Below are 25,091 nucleotides of genomic sequence, written 5' to 3'. Positions count from 1 at the left end.
CAAATCAATCTCTCCAGTTTCAATATGTTTCAACAGATGCCACACATTAACCACTATTTTTGTTCTCAGCCTGAGTTTCACCCCTCAAACCTTTCCCAAAATATTATGTTGCCAGTGTTAGTTACAGTTTGTTTCTGTCTGTAATTATTAAAGTCTTCCATGACAACCTGATAAAAGGTTGGCCACATTCCCATACTTATTAAACTCTCAAGTGATGCAAATTGTAACAAATATGCCAACCAGACTGGAAAAGCAATGCCTAGTTTGTTTTTACACAAATCTGTAACTGAGCATGGTTATTTTCCTAAGAAGCAAACAATATAAATAATACAGAGCAAACCAAAATTTTGGCTCCTTTAGCCTCTTTTCATTCTATTTCCTCTCTATCCCATTAAGTGAATCAGATGTTCAGCATTACACAGCCTCTCCTTTGGTTACACACAGCTGCAGGCACTGGGTGGGACTCCAGCGCCTGCAAATACCTAAGAGGAAACATAGAGAACAAAGCCAATATACAAGCAGTGAGAGGCTCTGTGCAATGTTATGTAATGTTACTGACCTCTTTTATGGGGCAGCTGGAAGACAGTTACCTTCTGAACATGTTAGTTGGATAACAGAAAGAGAGATTAATGAAAGCCTTTGTTAAAATTCACTTGGAAGCAGTCCAGCTGTAATCATCTCCCTTCTGATGTTCCTTGAGCACCGGACAACTCATCACATAAGTATTTATGGACTGGTGACTGTTTGCACACAGATCTTAAGTCTGAGATCCTCCTATGTAGTCAAGTAAAATCACTAACACTTTGACTCTAGTAAGGAGAGGAAGAGGAGAGAAAGAAAGGAAAAGACAGGATCAACATGTTAGAGACAAATGAGAGGTACAAAGTTAAGGACATTTTGAAACGATAATTATCCATACTTCCTGCAGTCTGGGCACAGGACAAGGCATCACACAGGCATGCTTGGGGTGATTCAGGCAGCAGGGCAACACCAGCTCTCCCAGGGAACAACTGTACACAGTGAGCAATCACAGCACTTGGAGCACTGCAAATCCACAGGCTGTAATTTGTTCAGGCAAATGACTCAGCCACAATTGATTAATCAAATTGGCATGTTTCTTACACTCTCAATTAGCCAACTCTGTAAAACCATGATCAATATGAAGTCAAAAAAAAACTGCTAAAAAGTAGCACAACACCCTCCCTCCCTCAACACATTTCCCCAGTTAGCTTCATTATTCTCATAAACTCTTGTTGACCTGTCAGTCATCTCTGTCACTCAGGTTTTGGTATTTCAAGGCAACTGTCTGGGTGGTTCAGAGCTGCTGCTTAAGGTTTCTCCCGTATCTGGGTGTGGTGGGAATGCCCAAAATAATTACTTCATCTTGCAGTAGGTGAGCACTAAACACAATCTACCTAAACAATCTCACAGACACCTGGGTTGCAAGCTTCATGGAGATCTGCATAGCATGGCAAGAGACAGGTGAGGATAAAAAATTTCCACCATGTCAGTTATTAGAATGAAACAACTATAAAAAAAACAGAACTGTGTTGAAATCCTGGTTCCAATTTTTGAGTTCACTGCACCGTTGCTTGGATTTGAACGTGATGCCCAGGATAACAACTGCATATATATTGGTAACAGTATTTAAAGGATTTGTTTTCTTGTTTGCAGTCTCCATTGCTGGTTTGCATATTAATAAATGACTGTGCCTAAATGAGCTGCACAAGAGGAAGGAGTTCCATTGCACAGCAGGTAGGTAAGTCATGCACCAAGTAACATGCAGGAATCCCATCTTCTTGTCTACAACGAGTACCTTGTCATTTCTGTCCATGGAGAACAGGTTAGATGTGGGGCTAGAAAGGGCACTTGGTACTGCTTGATCCCTTAGGGTAAACCAGGCTTAACTTCAGTCAAAGAACTTGAGATAGTTAGCAAAGCCCAGCTTTGTTAGGCAGCTGTCATGCTCACACTGGCTAGTGGCTAGGAGGTGTGGTGAAGGGAAAGCTGAGGAACAAAGCTGCCCAAACATCACAGGAGGACTGGGACTGTGCAAACAACTACAGACAGACCTGATTCATCCCAGCAGATCAAAGTAAACGAAGGTAAAGCAAGATTCAGAAGATCCGCCAGACACAACCAGACATCAGGGTGCAAAAAGCCCTCATAGTCTAGTCCTGCTCTCATTTTTTCCACAACAGAAGGACCAGGCCTCTGTCTGCTACCTAGCCAACTTCTAGCCACCCAAGGCCTTTTACCCCAATTCTGGCTAATCTTTTCCAGTGGTTTTGCTCCCTGGCCTTGCCTTCTGGTAACACTAACATTAGACTTTTGAATAAATAATGATTACAAAACACTGGCATTGAGATTTGCTGTGAGAAGCATTTTTCCACCACAGGAGTGAAAGCTGCTTGCCACTCACCCACAATTTCGTTTGGCAAAAAAAAAAAGAGAGCAATTGAAAAATAAACACAGAGTAGTCAGATTTACAATGGTTACCTGTCTCCTGCATGTTATTTCTCCAAGAAGTTCAGAACATTATTTGGAGTGATTTTGCACTCAGTATTTTCCACCAGCTGCCTGTGGCCTGGAATGCCAGGGATCTGAATCAGGGTCAGCCCCCTGACACAGCAGAACTACAGGCATATTTAGGCACGTGTTTGACCGTGTCTTGCTTATCTGGCAGATTGGCAATTTAAATGAAAATCCATACAATAAACAGGCATTTGATTTTCATGTATCTACTTAAAACATTTCTAAAGTCACTCTTGAGTGAGTCACAACACCTCCAATACCCAAAACCTTTAGATGCTTGTGTCCAAAAATAGAGTCAGGAGGTTTGCTCTTCACAGCCAAGACTCATGCAAGCCAATAGTGCTATAAACCAATTCTTCCATAAGCAATGGCAGCTCAGCTGTGAATCACTGGAATTCAGTGACTAACCTCTGGTGGAAATTAGAACTTGCTGCCCTTAACCAGGGTTTTCATTCTTACCTCAGAAACACCAGAAACAAACTAAACCGGGTCTGTCTTAAGTGTGCATACAGGAAGAAGAGGTAAAACACTAGTCATTTATAACAATACCTTGAAAGGAAAGGCTGTGATCAACAGGCAAAAAATTGCAATCTTTTTTATCTCCTTTTCTGCTAATAACTTATTAAAATCACTGTTTGATCAGGCTTTTTTAGAGTAGCTCTCATCTTGCTCTCTAAAACTAGAATGTGCAAAACCACTGCAAAAAAGTTCTTGTTCTGCTGTATAAGAAATGTATAGAAAAAAACCCTGCAAGAACAATGTACAGAATAGATCTGGATGACAGTCATTCCAAAGGCAAAATTATTACAGGCTATTATCTAGTTGTCTGAGGAGCCATGGACCAGCTGGCTGTGATGTTCTGCTCAAAGTTAAACACAGACAGGAAACCGCATGTCTGATACTGTAAAAATCGTTTGTCTTCCTGCCATGGCTAACCAGGCAAGCAACCCAAAGGGGCTGTTTTCATTTAAAAGAAACACTAATCCACAACAATAAAAAAGGAATGACAAAGCCTCAATTCTCCCCCCTCCTGACTGGAGTTAATGCCTGTATTTGTGAATGAATTGGAAATGTTACGGAGTGAAGTTTTACATTACTTTAATTTTTATCTGTAGTTATTCACTTAATACATATGAATGCAGCACATGGTTTTCATGAGTCACCTGAAGTGCCCAGAGCACGTGACCTAGAAGGAAAGGCTCCACTGGAAGAGGGAAAGGAATTTGGGTAAAAAGACTGTGTTTAAACTTCTACTACTCCTTGTGGGTTGATCTGGAAGTGTGAATGAGCTGCAGAGTTCATAGGTATCAAGGCACTTGGTGCTGAATTGTAGAATGGTTTTCATAACCATACACACCAAAGACACGCATTTATCAGTGATTTCATTCCGCTACATAGCTCCAGAAAAAACAGCTATAACGTGGCTAACACACAATTTAGCCAAAATCCACAAGGGTGTGGTTCATATTGTACAAAAACACTAGGCAGCTGACACAGAGTAAGATCTCTTCTCTGGGGACACATTCTCTTCAATAAAACCAAGCAATCTCTCTACCTGGGTCTACCACTTGTGCTCATATCAATACCAGTATATACTCCAAATCCTTTAAAGGTCACCCAAGTAAGGGTTGGTCACACAACCACGGATGAGCAGTCAGGTTGTCTGGTTTCAAATGAAGCTTGATGAGGGGATGAGGAAGATGGGGATGAGGGCTGGCACCAGAGAGGGATAGCCTGGGCCAAGGGAAGCAAAGGCATGCTAGCTTGCTCTTGGCTAATTTGGTGTGGTTTTGTGACCTAAACTAGTAAGCTTTCTTGGAGGCTAGAAAGTGAGAGCTACAATTGCTCACATAGTCATTCACCTCAGTGCAGTCCCACACCATGTTTCCCAGGAGTGGAAACTGCATCCCAAGCCTTCGTTTTCTGAGGTAACAAGGACCTAATTATGTCCTTTTCTGAGGAATTTATGGGTGATGGGGATGGGTGTGGTGTGACACACCCCTTCAGAAGTGTGAATACATAAATTTCTCCATAGGAGACCTCACCCTTCCCTGTCAGAAACCTGACTTTGTCTCAGTAAAATAATCACAGCAGGTAGGACAAAATAAAGCAAAAGGGGTGTGTGCACCCACGCACATCTCTGTGTGCAGCAGGAGGTCCACCAATACTGCACACACCTGTACTGCCTTCATTGTGTCTGCAGTGGCCCCCATCAGAGCTCATGGAATGGAATGGGGATGGGTTATGTACTTGTGGTTTGGTCTGCACTCACATTTCCCTGGTTTACCTGAACTCACATACACTTCCTTGTGCCATATAGGTGTGGGGGAATATACTCCCCAGAGAAGGAACCTAGCTTCTTCACACCCACCACAAGGGAGGTGCAGATGGTCAGTTACACCAGAGAAGCTGACTTAAAATTCACATCCTATCAGGTTATCAGTGACATCTCTATATGCAGATAACACACTCAGGCAATACAGCCTTTTAGAAAAGGTAGGACCTTAAAAATGGCATTTGCCTTTACTTTAGATTTTGTAATGTAATTAGCATGTGTTGCATTTTGGTGTGCTAACAGAACAACTGAAAACATCCTGCTTTCATCTTCCATTGGCTTTTAAGCGCAGTATCTTGAGCTGGATATGAGACTTACTTCAAAATGAGGACAGCCTGGCAGGAAGAAGTACCCTCAGAACACAGAAAAGAAAGATTGAGATTTTGCAAATTCAAGAAAGACTAAAATAGCACCTGCCATTAGAAGTTCTTCCCCACAAAATGCAATTCCAAAGGACATCGGTATAACACAGTTAATATTAACACAGTTAATATTACTTGCAAGGAATGCAGAAATGCAAGATAAATTATTAAACCTACCTGATGTAAAAATGAGCATATCGTTGCATTCTTCACCTGTGCAGGAACACATGAACATCAATCCCCCATCAGCCTTCTTTTCCTTCATCAAACACTGCTCTGATGGATAGTCATCCAAAAAGTGACCATACAGTGTTTCCTTGGGATCATGGCATATTGTTTCTAATGTCATATTTTCATCATTCTGTCTCCTAAAAATGAAAAGGAGAAAATTGAAATAAAAAACAAACTATTTTATAAAGGGACCAGACAAGACCACGCCTGGCCAAAATTTACCTCTTCTGAGAATTTGAAGAGCATCGTATGTTTTTCTCTGTCTTTGCTGAATGGGGCAAATTTGGCACCGTCTGAGCTCCTCACAGCTGTACAATGGCACAGCTATTCCTGTATCATATTCCTGCTAAGCTCACAAGACTGCCCCTGAAAATCTCACTTGGAATTATTCAAGCTAATGCTTGATGAACTGCTGTGAACTTCAGAACATACTTTTGGTTTTTGTGGTCACTAAGCAGACAGTAAAAACTGTGGGAAATTACGATAAAAACTGAATTATTTCCTCAAAATCAGAGAATTTCTAGTGAGTTGGTCTTTTCATTTCGCTTTTGAAGCCTACAATCAGCACAGTTTGTGCACTGAAGGAGTTATATACAAAAAAAACCCCTCAATCAACCAAAAACACCCCAGCAAAATATCAATCATAAAAAGTGATGCAAATTAGAGTTGCCTCACAGTCAGGGAATTATGTACAGCTGATAATCTGGACCATATTCCTTGTTTTTGTCCTGGTCCACAGATTTAATTTCATTGACAAAAGACTTGTAGGCAAAAAAGCACTTTACAGTTCTCAACTTACTTGCCTTTTGGATAAATGGTCATGAAAAATCCAACATGTAAAAAAAAAATAATTGTACAACAGCTCCTTTTTATGGCAATAATAGACACTGAAGACTTACTAAAGAATCAGAGGAGAAATATGGAAGAACATCCTGGACTGATCCTGAACTGAAATGCCTACTTCCAATTATGCTGAGAACATCTCAAGTCAATGGACACAACTAATCCCTCAGTACATGAATTAGTTATGTCCCTCTGTAAGTGGTTCTAATTATTTTACTAAATCAGCAGCAATGCTGCAAACACTCAGTTGTGTTCCTTTAGTCCAGTTATTAACACATTAAGAGTGGTTCTGGCTTTCTTTGGTAGGACTGGATTCCCATTTATGAAAGGGCAAGGGATGCCCCAGTTTTTAGACTGGAACACAAGCTTAAAGCAAATAAATCCTAAAAAAGTATTACAATTCATTTTCATAAATTCTTGATTTCTTTGAACCTAGACAGAGGCTACATAAAAAGCATCATGCCTACATCAAAGTATCTACCTACACAGAAGTTTTTTCCCATTAAGAGGAAATATTTCTACCTATCCATGGCAATAAGCCTCTTGTGATAAATCTACATTATCTAGTTCTCTTGAAACCTGAGAGAGAATTGTCTTTGTTTAGCAACTGTCACTACAATCCTCTCTTGAGCCTCAAATCTGTTTCTACTCTTGAGTGCTGTGGGTGGATACAACTTAATGGCTTGCACAAAACCATGCCGCTTTTCCAATAACAGCATAAGCTGGAACAGAACTGTTTTAGAAAAAAACAAGTCCCCAGAACATTTTATAACATTTCAGAATTGTTAACCTCAAGCAACTCTTGGTATGCTGTGCAGAGATATGAGCTGGAAGGCAGGAGAGCAAAGCCTGGTGAGGGAGCAGGGGCATTCTGAATTTCAGAGCAATCAAGGAAAGTACTATGCAGTGATGAATGAGGGTGTGCTCCTGTCCCCACCTGTATGAGGAAATAACTTACCATATAGCAACACAGACTTCACTACTCTTCTCACAGATAGAAGTGATGTTGCAGTTACTCCTGCACCGATGTTGGTTTGAGCAGGTTGTTACTTTAATATCACAAAACTTGCATAAGTTTGACATTTTCAGTCCACTTTCCTTATTTCTTTCTACAGGTGATGTAAATTCAGCTTAAGGGAAAAAAAAAAGGAAACTCAATAATGGTAGATGATCAGATTGCATTATTGCTTATTATGAAGATAAGGTTTTCATCAGCAGCAAACATTTCCTCTTAAATTAGAAAATCTTTGATCTTTCACAGCTACCAATTTTCTTTACAACAAGGTAAGTGCCACAATGTCAAGACCAGGTTAATCAAAGTGAATTTGAAAAGCGAAATGAACTTCTATTGACTTCAGAGGGAGCAAAAGTTGCTCCGTAATTTGCAGAATTATGCATTTTCCAAAACCAGTTTGCACTGAAACAGCTCCTCTGCACTCACCCATTTGCACTACTCACAGGCAGTGTATCTGTCCCCCATGTATAACACTGCATCATGGTCTTGTGCTGCAGTAAATGTGGGTTCCACACTGAGAATGCACATTAGCTGTGTGATATCATTATAACATGGATCAGCATGAATTTTGCAATTTTGTCTTTACTAACCTGAGGCATAACCTAGGTGTCATCCCTAATCCGATTACTGTTTACACATAAAAACAACAGAGCTGGAACAGACTTTGAGCTTAAGGTAGATGGCCTGCCAGAGGATGTGAGTGAAACTCAAGCTAGAAAAGCAATAGAGTTTCTACATGCATCACATGTGCAGCTCATGTGATCTACTGCAGTAGCCTAACTGGGCCAGCCAACTGCTGGGGACTTGAACTCAAACTAACTTGCAATGACAGTCTGTCTTGTAGATGCCTGCTTTGACCCAACAGCTACTTTTTTGCACCCAGAAATTGAGGAATTACATGCTTACTGGTTCTGAGTCTCAGTACTTACCATATGCTTCAGTGTGGCAGCAGTAATGAAAGAGATATTTTTGCGCCAGTGTTTGAACTTCAGGAAACATACTTTTAGCTCAAAAACTATTTTGAAAAGACAGTGTAACTACAAGGAACAGAAAACGCTGACACAAAATTCTTCCTAAAGCTATAACGAAGATGCAACTATCTGAAGTGGAGCAGACCATCAAAAACGGTTTCAGTCTGACTCACTTTGCAATGCAATTGGAAAAGTAGGGTGAACCACTTTGAGGAGATACTGGGCTTACATGCAGCACAGCCCTTCTCTTGTAGCCACCTGCATGTTAAAACTGTGTTCACATTGCTTTCTGTAGCCAAATGTTGCTAGTCAACCCATAACAGGCAACCAGGGATTTATAATTTCCCCCTCTCTCTACTCAATTAGCTGAGAAATCAATTTTTTCCTCCTAGAACTTCACTTTTTACTACCATTAGACTATTTTACTACAGGAAATAAATACACATGATTTTTCCAGGAAGAAATAAAAGCGCCTCTTGCTAACATTTTCAATTGAGTTCTGAACCATTGTGAAAGTTTGAGAGAAAGGTTTTCTCTCTTCATCCAAACCACACATCTTTCTCATCACTAGCATGCTCAGGTGCTGACCAAAGGTTTCTGATCTAACAGCCACTATACTCAGTGGCAAAACTTCCAATGGTTTTATGGTATAGAAGAGGATGCTACACAGAGGGGTGGTTAGGATGAGCTCACTGGGTGTGGCAGTGTGCTCCTCCCTGCTTTTTGGCTCAAGCAAGAGCTAGCAGTGGTGGTTGTGAGGGCTGCACCTGGCTTAAAGCTGGACTCTGGGAAGACAGATAACAGCACAATAGCTGAAGGCCATAAAACTTACTCAGCAGCTGAGGTCTAGTTGAGCATGCGCCAAGCAAAATACAGCTGGCATGCAAATACTACTATAAGTCAATCATCTTACTCCATAAATAGGGAACAGCCCAGGGTCTGCTGAGCTCTCCTGCACAGCTGTGGGCTGCATGCCAGGATCTCCCCTTGAACAGGGATGCCTCTTGAGGTTGTGAGAATACTTATTGCACTAAATACTCAGTAAGTGAAAGGGGAAAAAGCACGCTGAAACTTCGAAATCTTAGCTAAGTGAGATAAAGGACTGCTTGTGTGCATACAATCCTTTAAACCTAAGTTCCTAGCCTGGAACTAGGTCTGGATATAGCCACACCTGCAAACCAGCTGACAAAAGGGGTTTAGAATGTGAGGGGGTCCCTTCTGAACCTCCTGACTCAACATGAGAGTGTCTCTGACAGTTTGTCCCATCTTGTCCTCTATGCAGTAAATAACCAAGTGTATGTCGCCATCAAAGCTTGTTACAGTACTGCCATGTTTACTATCAAACTTTGTCAAAATAAACATTGGTACTTTTCCAAGGGAGGTGTGCCACCTCATTTGCAACACTGGGAGCTCTCACATGGGTGGAGAATGCTGGCAGTATATAATCGGCTGGCAGAATTTTAAGCCCCAGGTAAAAATTTCTTGTTCTGTTGTGTTGCAACAACTCCCGGTAGCCACGCAGAGGAACAAAGCCTCATTCAAGCAGGTGTGGTAGGACCTCAGAAGGTCTTGAAGGTACTATTCTATGAAATACAAGTCAACATAATCGTCACTACAGCAAATGGTACACCTCTTCTGGATGGTGTACATCTCCTCTTCCTTACCATGTGCTGAAGAGAAACTAATAGCTGTCACAACTTATCTAGGTTGCAGTAATGATCTAAACAACCCGATAGTGAGGGACTGTCCCTCTACCCAGGAAAAAAACCCCAATCCATGGTGCTAAAAGCCTGGAACGAAAATAGAGACAAATACTGAGAGAGAGGTGAAGTGACGCACCCAAATGTACACAGGAAACCTGTGGCAGGGGTGCTTGCAACTGAGCACGGGGGAAAGGCATCAGCTGCATCTATGCTGCTTTCAGCTCTGAGCTCACATGGCAGCTGTGGCACGATAGATGCCTGCGCCATGAACATGACTCAGTCCCCTCCAGTGCCCACAGCACTGAAGCCAAGAGCCACATGAAGGTGGGTCCTTAGGTAAACTGTTTCAAGCACATTATATTTGTTGAGAGAAAGGGTTTGGTTCCTACGCCATCCCTGGCTGTGCCAGGTTCTACCAAGGCTCACCCACTGGAACAAATGGATGAAAATAAATATGTTTGGACCTCTTCCAAGGAGGGATATCCAATCCAAACTACTTGATTTAAAAAAAAAGAAAAAATAAAGAAAAAAAAAAGCCATCTGGAAGGCAGCAATCCCCAGTAAGGTCACAAACCTTAAGTTTCTATGGTAGGCATTAGTTTAATCACTAGCGACAGTAGCAAAAGGTTGGCCAGTTAGGACCAGGTAATTTCTGATCAGGTTAAATTACTATCAAAAGCTAATGGGGTTTTGGGACTTCCAGAACTGACTACACTTGTATTTTCTCCCCAAAATTCTTCTAACAGAGGCTGACAGATCAGTGACTCTTTATTCATGCCTCTGGCATTTCAAAAAACTGTCTAAATTGCCCAGGTGGACAAATTTTATTCCATGCTTCAACACTTGGTTTAAAGTGAGACTGCAGTTTACTTTCCCTAGACTGCAGTTTACTTTCCCTAAGACTCATAATGCTCTAGCAGATGTTGGTCTGTTGTTTGTTATTACTCCTTGGCCTTGTCCATTGTGATAACCCATCTAATTCCAAACTAAAGCCACGTTTGACTTTTTCTATCTGATGCTGAAACCACACCCTGCAGATGGCCTGAGAGGAAATCTGGAGTTAGATAGGAACGTTGATGTCACTCTTTGATTACAGACTGCTACTAGACTCTGAGAACTTAGAAATCCTGAAAAGATGGGTCTTCTTCCAAATCACATGAACTCACACCTATCTTTAATCAACAAAGTCCTGCCTGGAGAATGAATTGGTAGAATTCTTCCCCTCATTGCCTGAGGGACTCATAAGCAAGGAGTGGTTCAGGACCAGCAGACTGCTCCTCTTCCGGTAGTCACTTAAATGTTCACCTCTAAAAATATTTGACTATCCTGCTGCATACCTCATACCACATGAGCCATCTCAAGGTTTTCTCCTGTTAAGAAAACCAAAGTCACTTGAATACTGTGGACAGAAGCAACCTTTGATTTTGCAAGAAAAAAAGTGGATATAATGAAAAAGTTAACAGAGAAATCACAGATTTGCAAAGGTGAATGAAGCCATCCTTAAGTGTGTGCTTGTCTCCTAAAATTTGAATTTGCCACCCACTGTCTAATGTTAGTTTTCTTATTTTGACTTCTACAGGAAGCCTAATTCTAGCTTTCCTTGCTTCTTTGTCCACGGAGAGGGCTCCAAATAAAAGACTGTGCTGTCTTGGCTATGAAACTTTCAGCCAACCAGTTCAGCAGAGATAGCCACTGTGGTTAAAATGTATGGAACATGCAAGCCAACATGTGGGCTGGACATTATAGAAGACACATTAGAGCAGTCACATTAGAAATGTCCACTCCATGGATTCTGGTGGAGTCAGGCTTACAGAATATCACTACTCTTCTGTGGTTCACATCTTTATTTATGATTTCCTAGGACATCATAAACAGGACACCTCACCCAAAGTCTATTGACTTTGCTTGAAGTGGTTTGCTTTGCATCTGTTGTCTGTAGATGTGTAACTTCTACTGAGGCCTAACATTGTAGTTTACTTTTCTCTTATTTTTAAAATCATTACAGAATTCTCACAAGCTAACAACATTAAATAAGCCCAAACCAACATGTCTTTTTGGAAATATCTACACTGGAAAACTTTTTATGTCTTCGGATGCATTTCAGAAACAGCAGCCAATTTCTCTTACTCCTATCTTGTAAAATCCTGTCACAGCACTTCTACTCTCTCATCCAGTGTCTTTGGCACATGTATACTTATAAAACAGCAGGCAGATCCCATCCTCCCCCCCAAAAAAAAATGCTGAGAGAGACATTGGGATGGGAAGTCCACTACTCAGCTGCTGTGAGATAATTCCACCTGATGGGAGAGATTTGAAGATTTCACTCCACTACATCATGGAAATCTGCCAGGAAGACAATGTCTTTATCAGAGAGCCTTGAAGCAGATTGTCCTCATTCTCCCAAAGAGCACAGCTCCATGACATCATATATCTGCATTTGGACAGCACAGTAGCAGCTATGAAGAGCATCCAAACTGTATTGCCTTCTCATCCAACAGAAAGACATCAAGTTTTGCCAGGAACTGTACTAAACACGGCATGACTTCTGTTTTGACTACTATCTCCAGCACATGATCTACAGCCCTAGTGGAACTTTGACAGTTAGGGAGACACTGCCAGCTTCATTAAATTTGCCTTACACATACTGATGAATTAATTGCAGGAGTGAGAGAGAGTCAAGGAAAATGTATGACCTGAGTTTTGCTTTCAAGACCTGGATGTATACCCTGATGGGTACTCTTAAATATACTGATTGCGTCCAGTGTGGTAATACAAGGAAGTGAAGATGGAAACATAATCAATCCTAAAGATAAAAAAATCATGAGTTACAAAATCACAAGTCTTGTCAGACCGATTATGGAAATAAAGGAAGGGAAAAAACACAACCAAAAAACCCCTGAAAAACAAAAAAACAAACCCCAAGCAACCAAAAAATAACAACTGCTGGGTTCTCCCTTACTGGCCATTGCTTTCTGTACTCTAAAGAGTGCTTTTTGAGACATGTTTTGAAACTTTGGCCATGAGCAGGAGGGTTGGAATTACCGTCTAACTAGAAAAAAAGACATGATAAATTGAACATAAATAATTGGGATCCAGGAGGTGGATCTTCAAGAAAAATAGCTGTATTTCTATTACTCATCATAAAATCACAGGAGCTGGCAACACTGCAGATCACCTAGTAACTCCCATCACAACAGGGAGGGTTTCATAGGGTTACTTTGGGGTAACCCTATGAAATATGTATTTTCAGTTTTTTAGTTGCAGCTGCCATTTCTAAGGTTAATGTCCTCTGAGCTGAAATGGAGTGTCACTCTTGTACATACTCTTATTTTCACCATGTGAGTATGAGCTCACCGTGTTCACACTATCTTGGACACAGATTTGGGTGCAGTCCTTTATCTCAACCATGAGCTACCCCAGCAGGATTACCATGGGTACAGGACTTTTATGCTTTTGTGACTGTTTCTATTAAGATTAACAACAATGATTATCAAGAGTGCTGAGACAGCCTCTGTAAAGCCAAACATGCGCTATCTTTTACGTACAACTAAAATATGTCAGAGGAAAACAGGTTCCATGAATGTTTAACTACCCCTGTGGCAGGACTCCAGGAAACTACATTCCTATGGATTGGTCTGCAGAATCTCTCAGCCTCGATCTTTATCATGCATAGTCACAGATCACTGACTACCACAGAGCACAACAGCTGCCTTAGTCAGTACTTAAAGTTGTGTCTTTGAGTGTACTGATCGCACTTTTGCAAATTTCAGGGGCTCAGCAATGGATAAAAGCCAAAATAACCTCCTGTTTGAACACAGTACTTTGTTAACTACGTGGAGGACAAGCATCTCATTGCTTCCCCCGTCATGTAAAGGTTTTTTTGCCCATTGTATGAAAAAAATGCAAGTCATGCCTATCACACCAAAGAACGATTTGGTGGGGCCCACAGGCTTTCTTGAGGTTTGTGTGGCTGGCTCTTCAGCCATGACTGAGAATTCTGCTAGGAAAGAAGAGAGCAGACTGGCTAAGCCATGTTGACCAGCTAGACCTCGGCAAGAGTAGTTTGGCCGCCTCCAGCTGAAGGCAGGCCAAGGCAGAAGAAAGGAAAGTCAGAAAACCACTGATGACATGCGTTGAATTTGGGAAACCACCATTTCTCACCTACCAGCAGGCAAGGTATAGGGGAAGGTATATGCAGGGGGAGAAGACAAAAGGAAAAGGAGCAGGAGTTGGAAAATTTCATTTAACTTGCCTCTGCAGTAGAAGTGCCTGGCTTTTAACAGCAAGTGGAACTGGCAAAACTTTGCTGTAGGGATTGCTGCAGGCATTGACACAGACACAGAATCAAATCTGACAGGAGCTGGGGGAAGGGACACAACCAGAGAAAAAAGGAGAAGGAACAGCACACTGGAGATCCTAAAGATGAAGATAATTTTTGCATTTAAAGCATTAAAATACCACTATTTTTATCCACTATTTCCAAAATGAGTGATCATTAGCAGTTTTAATCATGGGCTAGGCTCCTCTTTCTGGTACAGGGCACAGCAATGCCTCAAACATGCCTAAGAACAGAGCTCGCTGTCGTGACTCTGACTGACAGCAGTGCAGGTGAGAGGAGACTCCAGCTCAGCACTTAAAATAGAAGTGTGAAAGCATTCTGAAAACATTATTGTGATGCCTCAAATAATGAGATAGATTTTCACCTGCAGATCCTTAACTTGCAGTGCATTTTCTGGCCACTATTTAGCACTCCATGGCTGGCAGAACAAAAGAATACTGTCTCCAAGCAAAGAGGCTGAAAAAAATCTAAATGATGGCTTTCCATATGGCACTTAAATGGACATTTCATCTTCTCCTGACTTTAACCCACAGCCTCCCTAACAAAATTGGTAAACAGTACACAGCACTGGGGAACCATATGTGATATAACAGCAATTTCAAATTATTCTGACATGACTACAGGGTCTAGGTTTTTTCCTGCATAATGCTTTGAGTTTGGAATTTACTGGAAGTTGTCTTTGGTGGTTAACCCCTCCTGGGACTTCAAATATACAATGGACATCGAACACAGCAATGTTCATCTGGTTCTCAAGATTAGCAAAAACAGCTTTCCTGCTTTGTTGGAATAAGCATGATTCATGGTTCAGAACTGACATTTGCATAACTAACTCTGACCTGTGCACTAAGAAGCATATTCTGCATCTAAACCTCCTTTTGTATTCTCCTCTGCTGTGAAAGCTGTCATTATTTCACTTGAAACAGAGCTGAAAGAGTATAAACACTTCAGCTTCGTACAAATATTATTTTTCCAACTTATATGTTCTGAAAATAGACAGCAGTCATTCAAGCATAATACAGTTATTTCTGTGATATTTTTTCATGACAGATGGGTCTCTGTGGAAGACCCCCTAACATTTAGAACATACACAATTAGGATTCTGACTCAGAAAAACACAAATATGACTCTACTCTCTGCTACAGAACCTTGCCCATGCAAGGTTCCACAAACCCATGCAATTGTACCTTCTGTGTAGGTTGAATGGAGTTTCTGAACCCATTGCATCTCCTCCTTCAGCCAGTCAAGAAAGCCTGTTTATAGTAACCTGCTTCTCTCCACTCCTGTTCCCTCAGTAGTCACACCACTGCCTGCCTGCTTCAAAGTATGATAGAGCTCTTAATTCTTCATAATAGCAATGGGGAAGGTGAATCATTTGTCCTGATGGAAGCACATATTGCCTCCAAAAGCTTAATTTATATTTCTTCCCCTTATGTCTCTTATGACAAAAGTAATGAGGAACATCCATCTTAAAGAGCCATTTACCCTGTTTTCATGGGTCTATTTATTAAACTCCCAGTTTCCAACAGGGAAATTCAGAAGCCCACCCAGTACAGGTGGAACAGAATTTATTTGCTAAAAATGTTATGGCTAAGCTATTTCTATTAGCCATGAAGTATTCCATGGAGACACACCCTGGCACTTCAGTTTATCTGCAAGGCCACTGAATGTGCTCAATTGCACATATGAACTGAAAGGCCCATGAGATCATAAAAGAAATTGATCAGATTCTTAACGTAACAGTGCTGCTTATTGGGAGGCATCGCTTTCTTACTTACCAGCAGTCCTTAATGCCTGTCTTGGGATATCTGCTTAATGCAAAGGCAATCTTGTCTGCCTTTTTAGGTGCATCCTCACTGGACAGGCTACACGTGGGAAGAAAGCAGAGAAGTTTTGAAGTCTATGTGTCAGATCAAAGGAGTGCATCTTCTGCTAAACTTCTGGGCACTAGAACACATTAGGATCCATGGTACAGGCAAAGAGGCAAATTTCAAAAGCGCTAGGAGCTTCCTGCTGTATGGTATTGCCAAATCCTATCATCCTTCCCATGGGGAATTGCAGCTGTGGTTCTTCTGATGGACAGAGTTGGTGGGCACATTGGTACAGTTCCTTTTTTTCCCTTACAGTGACAACTGCTGTTCTGGCTCTTGGCTGTGACAGCAGAGCACGCTGTGCAGAGGGAGCCCTGCCCTCAACTCCCATAGACCACTGCACCACCCAAGACACATAGAAATCAAAAATAGTAACATACTTGCCTGGCCAAACACTCACAAATGACACTCCTACAGGACTTCACTCCTATTTAGTATAATGCCTCATCCTGCCTAACTTTCTGAATAGCTACAAGTAACTAAGCACGGGCCTGGCACACACACACGATCATATGACTTCATTGCAATTAATTAAAGGGGAGGAGGTTTTAAGGTTATTATCAAATCCTGCTAAAGCTGGATCCTGTTAAGTTTCCTCAGTACAGGTTGTATTAGGAACAAGTCTAGTCAGACTCAAAATTGAGACTTACCACACATAAAGTTGTTGTGGTTTATTCAATTCCTTTAAAATCAGGTATAAGCTCAAGAGGTCTGAATTCCGTGTGTGAAAAAAGCTTTTGTGTAACTTGATTATCTATCTGCAGCATTTTCAGCAGTAATAAGGAAGGCTGGATAGATAGCAGAAAATAATCTCTTCCAAATGCAAAATGGAAATTATTTGAAGACTGTTCTCTACACTGGCAGCAAACAGAAACTCAGGTGGCAAAATGCCAAATCTTTCTGCTGAAACTACAGTTAACTCTCTCTAGTTAACCCTTGCTACAGCTAAACTCCTCACAAACGTATATCCTCTACTGTATTCAAAAGAGCATACTAAGATTAAAACATAGAGGAAACTGTGAAAATACTAACTAGAAGCTGCCATGGCTTGCCAAGAGTTAATACAGGTGGGCAGATATTTATTAATACTGTTTGTTCACTCAGAAGACTGGAAGGCATTTCCAAACCCTCTCTGGTCTCAGAGACCTCCAGGAAAGGTTATGAGAATATGTTACTTTGGGGGAAGACTTCTGCTTACTTTTTAAAGTAGTGAAAATGAGGCACAGACATAAAGACTGTGACAAATCACACAAAACAGGAAATTCAAAGCTACGTCTGACTCCCACAGGTTCCCTTTGATACAGCCAGGTTGCTCGGTGAATCAGAAAAAGTATCACTCCTGTGTCTGCCATTTTATACTTTTAATTCTCATTTTTATTAGCTTTACTAGTATGCCCTAAAAACTACTGACACACACTTTCCTGACAGGTTTAGAAGTCAGAAAGCCATATTCATCTTCCCTTTTGAAAGGCTCCTGCCACATGCAGCTTTACAGAGCCCTCATCAGATCCCTCCTTTCGGGATGCCACTGCAAAGGGCCTGCTCACACACACGTCTGACATCCTCATTTTAATGCAAAGAAACAACATATTTCTGATGCAAAGAAACAACATATTTTGAGAACAACAACTGTCTGCCTCATGGAGAAATCCTCAGAACATTTTCAGAAAAACTACAAGTTTCTTAAGCATTGTGAACACAACAGATCTTCCCTTTTCCCCTTTTTTTCCTATCTCTCTAGTGAGGTCATAAAGGAATATCTGCACTAAGAATTTTGCAAAAAACATCAGTCATGCTCCCCTGCTTGTTATTTGTTCACACCCCCCAGTGCACTTTCTCCTGCCTCCCAGAGGAATCAGACCGCACCCTAGCACACCTCCCTCCCCCTCCAAAGGCCAGCCTGACCCAGAAGAGTTCTCCAGTCTAGACATCTATCTGACAACACAAACACAATGAAGAATGTGGTATGAGGAGTGGCAACCCACAGCTGGGGTAAGGCAAAACTGCATATTTCAGCTGCAGCAGCAAGGGCAGAGAAAAGTCTCTGTGGATCTGTGGCTGGAGCTACTTCTGGGGGAAGGTCAGGCTGCCCAGCATGCCAGGGACATCGGGGACCTGCCTTCTGCTGCTGTCTCCAACCCACAGTCTGCTTTCAAATCTTACATACCCTGAGACAGATGTCACAGCCCTTCCAGAAGAGGAAACAGGGGCTCTGCAGTTAGTCTTTTCTGCCAGGCATCAGCACTGCAAGGGCAGGTGGGATTTGCTTAGGACTCATCAGGATGGCTTACGATGCTTTGGGGAGCATTCCAAGGACTGATGTTTCTTCCCAGACATATCTGCAGAAACACCTCAGGCCTCATAGTTGTTTAAAACCACTGTAAAAGTGGATTCGAGGTTATTTTAATTTTGAAGTATAGAAAAAGGACTTTTGGTGTCTCAAGTTACATTTTACAGGAGACATTTGAGAAGACAGGTGACTGAGAAGACAGTCACTGTCTGTGACTATTTCTTCAGCAGTACAGAGACCTATCAGATGCCTCTTCTTCCCAGGATAATGGAAGAGTCAGAACAGTCTTGTTTTTAGAATTCAATTTTTTCAAGAGGAAGGATATTAAAGGGACAGAGAGTATGTGAAGCACATATATCCTCAGTCTGATGTGAAACGTTTGATTTTGCTGCAGTTCTGTAATGTGAACACAAAAAATAAAATTCAACCAGCCACCCCAATTCTGCTTTGTTTCAAGGGAAAAGTGTGATGAATATTTACCTGAAACTGGCACAAGTCTGGGAAAACACTCTGCAAACCCAGACAAAAGTTTTACCTTCTGTTCTGAAACTTCTGCAGAACCGCATTTTGTATCTCTGATTTCAAATATCCTACTTCTGACTACAACTCCTTCGTCTAAACTGGAATCAAGAGCCTGTGGACCAATAAACAAACTTTAGCCAAACAAAGCCAAACCCAAACAATGGATTTGGGATTAAAAAAAAAAAAAAGTAAATCAAAAGCAATCTTAAAATATAATACAGTAATTGGAATGGGCTGCATCTGTTCAAATATCAGTTTAAGCATCACATTTACAAGTAGGAAACACTGCAGAATTATGAAGCACAAGGGGCAGAAATAGCATGAGTAAGACATAAAAGGATTTTATGTCCAATGGCATGGTTTGGAGCACATAAATAGCAGGCCTGCCATTCAGTGTTCTAATCTCACCTAGGCAGAGATATTTGAACAGAAGTTTCTCGCTCTTTTCCCATGCCCAGCTCTGTAGTGAGCCTCTGCACTGGCCCTTCACAAGTGCACCTTTTTTGCCAGCTGTGAGGTAGGGGTGCCTTGTGCCTCCAACCAGGTCCCACATTCTTCAGGCATGATCTCAGCAACCTGGACAGCCAGAATTGGAGCTGACAGAGCAAACTGGCTTCAGCCACAGCTCCTGAGGCCACCTTAAACAAGGACGAGGTCTGCATGGCAAGAGTCTCTATCTGCACAACTCTATGTGCATGCACTGTGTATGCTGAACCAAACCAGAATTTCTGTGGTATTTTGTAACACTCCAGTAAGTGTGGGGAGAAGCTGTGTGCACACAAAGGCTCACAGCTGCCCAATCAAAATAAGCATTTAAATGGATTAACCAGACAACCGTTCTTTCAAACTTGCAATTGTTACACAGCTACATAAATCAGAGGGATTTATAAATATTTGTTTTTCCAGATAAAAGGAGGATAATAGTTGGATTTTTTAAAGTGAATTCACTGCCACTATCTGTCCCTCCAGCCATTAATGAACAAACAAGAAAACAAAACAAAAACAAGGATGTTTTGCATGCAAAACTTGTAGTAACAATTCTAAAATTGTTACCTGGGGATTTTGGTTTAAGCTTAATATAAAAAGACAACTTACTAATGTAAGCAGCATGAAAGACTTGATTTTATTTAGGTTTTTGAAGACCTCTGAACTTGAGGAATATTTGAGAGATCTGGAATTTAAGTTAAGGCACAGCCCACGACTAGAGGATGCTATTATGGTACTAGTTTACAACATAATCTACCAATTATGATAAGACAGAATTCTATGCAATTTCTTTCTCTAGAACTGAATATAATCCATCATTGCTAGGCTGTTTGAAAAACTGTTTCCAAATAAGAAGACTCATTTAACAAGTCTACATCCTTAACACAGGCACAGAGGCTCCTCTGTCAGCTACTGATGGGCAAACACGTTTATGCGGAGCTCTGTTCAGAGCTCCTTTTTACTGTGAGAAGCCATTTTCCTTCAGGAAAATGGTGCTTATGAACCATTCTGTCCCCACACAGCAAGTTTTGAATGACAGATTCAGGAAAACAGTATTAAAAAGAAATTACTCTCTTTCATAATCCATCAGCTCAGCTAAAATAGTAAATCAGAGAAAAGTTAGACACAAATGTAATCCCCTAGGAGTAGAATCACTTTGAATAGATTTGAAGAAAAATACACATCCTTCTCAAATTCAGTAGCTTGGATGGTTATATTTGTCTCTGTCAAGTTACATGCAAAGAAGCAGAATAATAGAATTCAATACCCTGGGGACATGCTATCTTGATAGATGCATCTCACTGCCGCAACTATTAATGGGAATTATATACTGAGTATTGAGAAAAGGGCATATGCATAAAACTACACACTTCTAATGATATTCAACCTTAGGAAAACTTTCTTTTTCAGACTTCTGTTGCAAACATCCTACTGCTGTGGCACACTGTTAGTGAGTTATCAGATTTCTTGGTAAAGAAGTATCTCTCTCAACAAAGCAGCATCTCCATTGTCTGCCAGAGGTAAATTTGCTAACATATCCCCCAGGTATTAGCTGCTCCTTTTCATGCATTTGCAAATTACTCCCCCCAGTTACCTATGAGTCTGTGAATTGGCTAGCTGGTAATACCACCCTGCTGAAATAAGGGCACAAAATAAGGACTCCTTCATTTCTATCTGAGGTTGAAATTTTACTGGGCTTAAAAGAAAATAAAAGCCATGAGTGAAACCTGCCCATTCTGAAATAAATAGGTGTTTCACCCTTAAATATCTCTCTTGAAACTTCACTGAAAAGTCCTTACCTTTGCCATTATTTCAAAATCACATGCGAAGAGAATTCATTCACTATATCATAAAACTGAGTATTTTAAGGACACTTGCATCTATAGGAGTGCATGGTCCACCCACATTAAAAAAAAATTAACTGTGGACACTAAAAGACCTGCATGTAGGTCCATACAACAACACATTACTCACTGCTTGTAGCACCCAGCCCCTACCAGGGCTTGCATTACTGTTTAAGGGTTTAGTCTACCTGCCTGAAGATATGTGAGGGACTGCCCGCTCTTACGCTTCATTTATTATGAGGCAGAATATAATTGTAAATTTAAAATGTACACATCAAATTGGATTTCCAGGGTTTTCCCCTCTCAGTTGCTTTACGTAATAGTTGTTTACTCTAAATCCACTTTTTCAGTCCTCCAGCTATCTCTTCAGTAATTCTAAAGACCATAATCTTTCACCAGGACTCCAGGACAACATATACACTTGCAAGCTTGTTTAAAAGAAACATTGCAAAGAAAAGACTAATTTAAATCTCTATGAAATAATTCCTTCTATTGAAGAGAAAGCTGGGAAGAGATAAGACAGAATCACTAGAGCAAGTGTGCCAAGTAGTAGCTCAGAACCTACCACTACCTCTCAATTTTCATCTGAATACCTCAAACTTCATCCAATTACTTCAACCATTTTTTTCCTGACAACTAAGAACCGTGAAAAACAATATATAATGACACTTGATAAATTTTTAACCAGTGCAGTTCAGTTCTGGCACAGTATTATGTTCTTCTGCTACTACATAATGTTCTTGCTACTGCAGGAGAGAAGATGTTTATTGTCACATATATGAATTAAATTTAATAGGATAAGATCTTCACCAGATGCTGTGATTTCCGAGTGTTGCTATGTCAACTTATACTCATTGATGTTTAATATTTTAGAGCCATCAAATGTTTCTGGATATTGGTCATCATCATCCTTAATCTGGAGGGCACTTATTCAACTGTACAAATCAGTAGGAGTCTGCAGGATGTCTAAGGGCTTCTATGAAATGCCTTGATCTTTTTAATCAAATGCCAAGTGGATTAATAATTACATCATGAAAATACTATTTCAACAACAGTCATTGAGGAAGCTGTGTATAACATGGTCATAGCAGCCAAGCCACTCAGCATCCTTTAAACACCATGAGCCAGTTACATGCTTTGTTATGGTTTCTGGCAAAATTGCTCAGTGACATGGGCAGCTCATTCTCTAAACCTGTCACTTTGGCATTTCTCACAAATACTGCACTCATGTAGAACATAGTTTGTTTTTAAAAGTGCTCTCATAAGGCAAAACAATTCCAAGCTTTCTCAACACAGTAATAGCTTAGACTATACCAGAGGAAAGTGTTCCATAGCAATAGAGACATTTTTTAAATTCCTTGGATGTAAAATTTTATAACTCATGCATGTTTGAAATATCCCCATACAACATCAGTTAGCAGAGCAGTTTAACTGTTTTGTTACTTCTGGAGATGCTAGTCTTAACTCGGAGAGGGATGTGAGTGATACCAGCCTGGTGGTGGAAACCTGCTATATCAAAGAGTCAAAGGTTGCAAGAGCTCTATGACTCTATGGATGGTATTCCCAGTCTGGCCTTCTGAAAGTGAAGCCATTTCACTCAGATAGTTTTGCAAAGCCCTAACTTAGCTGGGTATGTGTTTAACAAGCCAAACCCTGTCTTAATTCAGAGATTCACATTGGAAAGTCCATCACGTGCCTTGGCTCTACTCTAATAATGAAAGCATCCTGTTTGCTAAAAATGCACCCCTTGTGTCTGGGGTGGTTTCACTCACCTACAGCTTCTATTTTTCAGAACGGATGCTTTTTCACCTTTCATAATATCCTCCCCCATGGAGTCTAAAATATCAATTTAGCACAGCTTAAAACCCTATTTTCTACCAACTAACTGTGGCAAACTTCTACATGAGCTCTGCTACCTACAGCTAAGCATTCTGACAAAGCAGATTTAGCTAGGTTGCACTACCTTAGCTGTGCCTTAAAGCAAATTATCTCAGTTAGTGGTGTTTATGTTATTTATGGTAACTTAACAAGGCATGGCAAAGTGCCTGCATATCTGACCAATCTGACCAACCATATCTCATATCCAGCCAGAGAACAGCAGCTGTGGGTACTATTCCTAATTCTTTAGCTCTTCCTATGCCCAAAACCACAACAATCCATCATGTTGAAAAAGCAGGAAATTATTCACATTAAACTCTCACCTGAAAATGCAAAAAAGGCAGCATGGTTCCAAACAAACAGTACCTCCTCCTTCCTTACCCACTGCAGGCTAAGGACAACAGGGTAGAAATTGATGCCCTGGTAAAAGCAAACTATATCTCATTTCCAAAATGAGATATAGTGGAAACTTAAATCAAAATCCACCTTTTAAAGGGAAAAGTGATGATTGTATGGGCAGTCTAAGTACTCATGCCAAGCAACAGCTTGGAAAAGCAGGTGTCAGTGCTTTCTATTTCTAGGGACGTGGTTATGATAGTGGTAAATGTGCCTTGTCATTAGCTTTCAAGAGTAAGATACTTCAAATAATTAGTGGTTTGTTTCTAGCATTTGCTACCCACCTTCACCCATGAGAAGGCCAGTAAGTTTCTGCCTTCAAACCACCAGTAGGTACATGCCTGATAATCATACTATAAGCCACCAGAAGAAAAAAGCCTGGTTTGGGAATGTGCAAATTAGCTGAACCATGAATAATATATATGTGGACAACTGAGGGAAAAGTTAGGCCTTCAGTTGTCAAACAGAAGAAAGTTACCAAAGCTTCCATGTGCCTCACCAAGCTCCTGGCACACAGACTCTTAACCAGACAAAAATAGGGAAGGAAAAAAGTGCTAATATATTATTGAACTTGACAGGGTGTTTGAGACTGTTGAGAATTTCTGGATGCTCTAAAGGCTTTAATGCAGAATTTCTGTAGAGAAAGAACACGGGTTATGACTCTCTTTGAACCTCAGTTTCCCAATCACAATAGACAAGTGTTGAAACAATCTCTGTTCATTTCCCACAACTTCTAGAATTGTCTATAGAAACTGTAATTAACACATCATTGCATTACTTTTTCCCACATATTAAGCAACACAAGTTGAAACTGTGGAAATACTAATATAAATGATTGTACTGAAGTTTAATGGTGGCCTCAGAAATACAGTGGATGAAATAATGGGAAGCTGGAAATCTGTGTTTGAGTCTCTAAAGACTAAGAGGCTTCTCATTTCCTAGTTCACTGCTTTAACCATAAGCTTAGATGCAAAAGTTGCTCTTAGTTGTAAGTCACCAACAAATCGTGTCTCCTTCTCCCATGTGAAATAAGGAGCCTCTAATCCTTTTCAGTCTGTACAGGATGAACTTTCACATCTAATACAGGTACTTTGAAATTTTTTAAGGTCAAGTGCATATTTTTTTAAATAACAGGATATGCCTGATTCTTCATTCTGAACCCCAGTTCCTGAATATTGGTGATTTAGCTGGAATCACATTTTTATTTTCCTTCACAAACATTAAAATCAGGGGATATATATGTATAAGAATCCCTAGGCTGCTCCTGCACTAATAAATATTCATTATGCCAGTGTGGTGTCAGGGAAAAGTGAGAACAGCAAAGCCCCCAGCCAGCCAGAAACCTTAAGGCAAAAGTATAAAATGTGAAAAGTAAGGAATGTGTGAGCAAGAAGCTGATGGATAAAGAAAAACAAAAAAAAGGAAACACATTTTGGTTGTATTTTCTTTTCCAGAAGAGTTATTCTTCCTGCT

The 25,091-nt window shown here is 40.6% G+C and overlaps 1 protein-coding gene across 2 annotated transcripts in view; it reads right to left on the bottom strand.

The window, feature by feature from the left end:
- TGFBR2 (transforming growth factor beta receptor 2) overlaps positions 1 to 16,209 on the bottom strand; it is a 40,732-nt gene extending 24,523 nt beyond the window's left edge. The window contains exons 1-3 of one of the 2 annotated variants that reach the window (XM_031058900.1): positions 16,110 to 16,209; positions 7,265 to 7,436; positions 5,410 to 5,600 (exon numbers count right to left, since the gene is read on the bottom strand). In XM_031058900.1, the coding sequence (XP_030914760.1) occupies positions 5,410 to 5,600; positions 7,265 to 7,389 (316 nt within the window). In that variant the 5' untranslated portion in view covers positions 7,390 to 7,436; positions 16,110 to 16,209. Of the gene's footprint in view, positions 1 to 5,409; positions 5,601 to 7,264; positions 7,437 to 16,109 lie in introns of those variants that run through there. The other variant, XM_014307979.2, reaches the window with a different exon arrangement.
- Between the last annotated feature and the right edge of the window lie 8,882 nt (positions 16,210 to 25,091).

Source organism: Geospiza fortis, unplaced genomic scaffold, assembly GCF_000277835.1.
Source record: "Geospiza fortis unplaced genomic scaffold, GeoFor_1.0 scaffold231, whole genome shotgun sequence".
In the NCBI taxonomy this organism is placed as follows: Eukaryota; Metazoa; Chordata; class Aves; order Passeriformes; family Thraupidae; genus Geospiza; species Geospiza fortis.
This window is presented reverse-complemented; position numbering and strand designations above follow the sequence as displayed.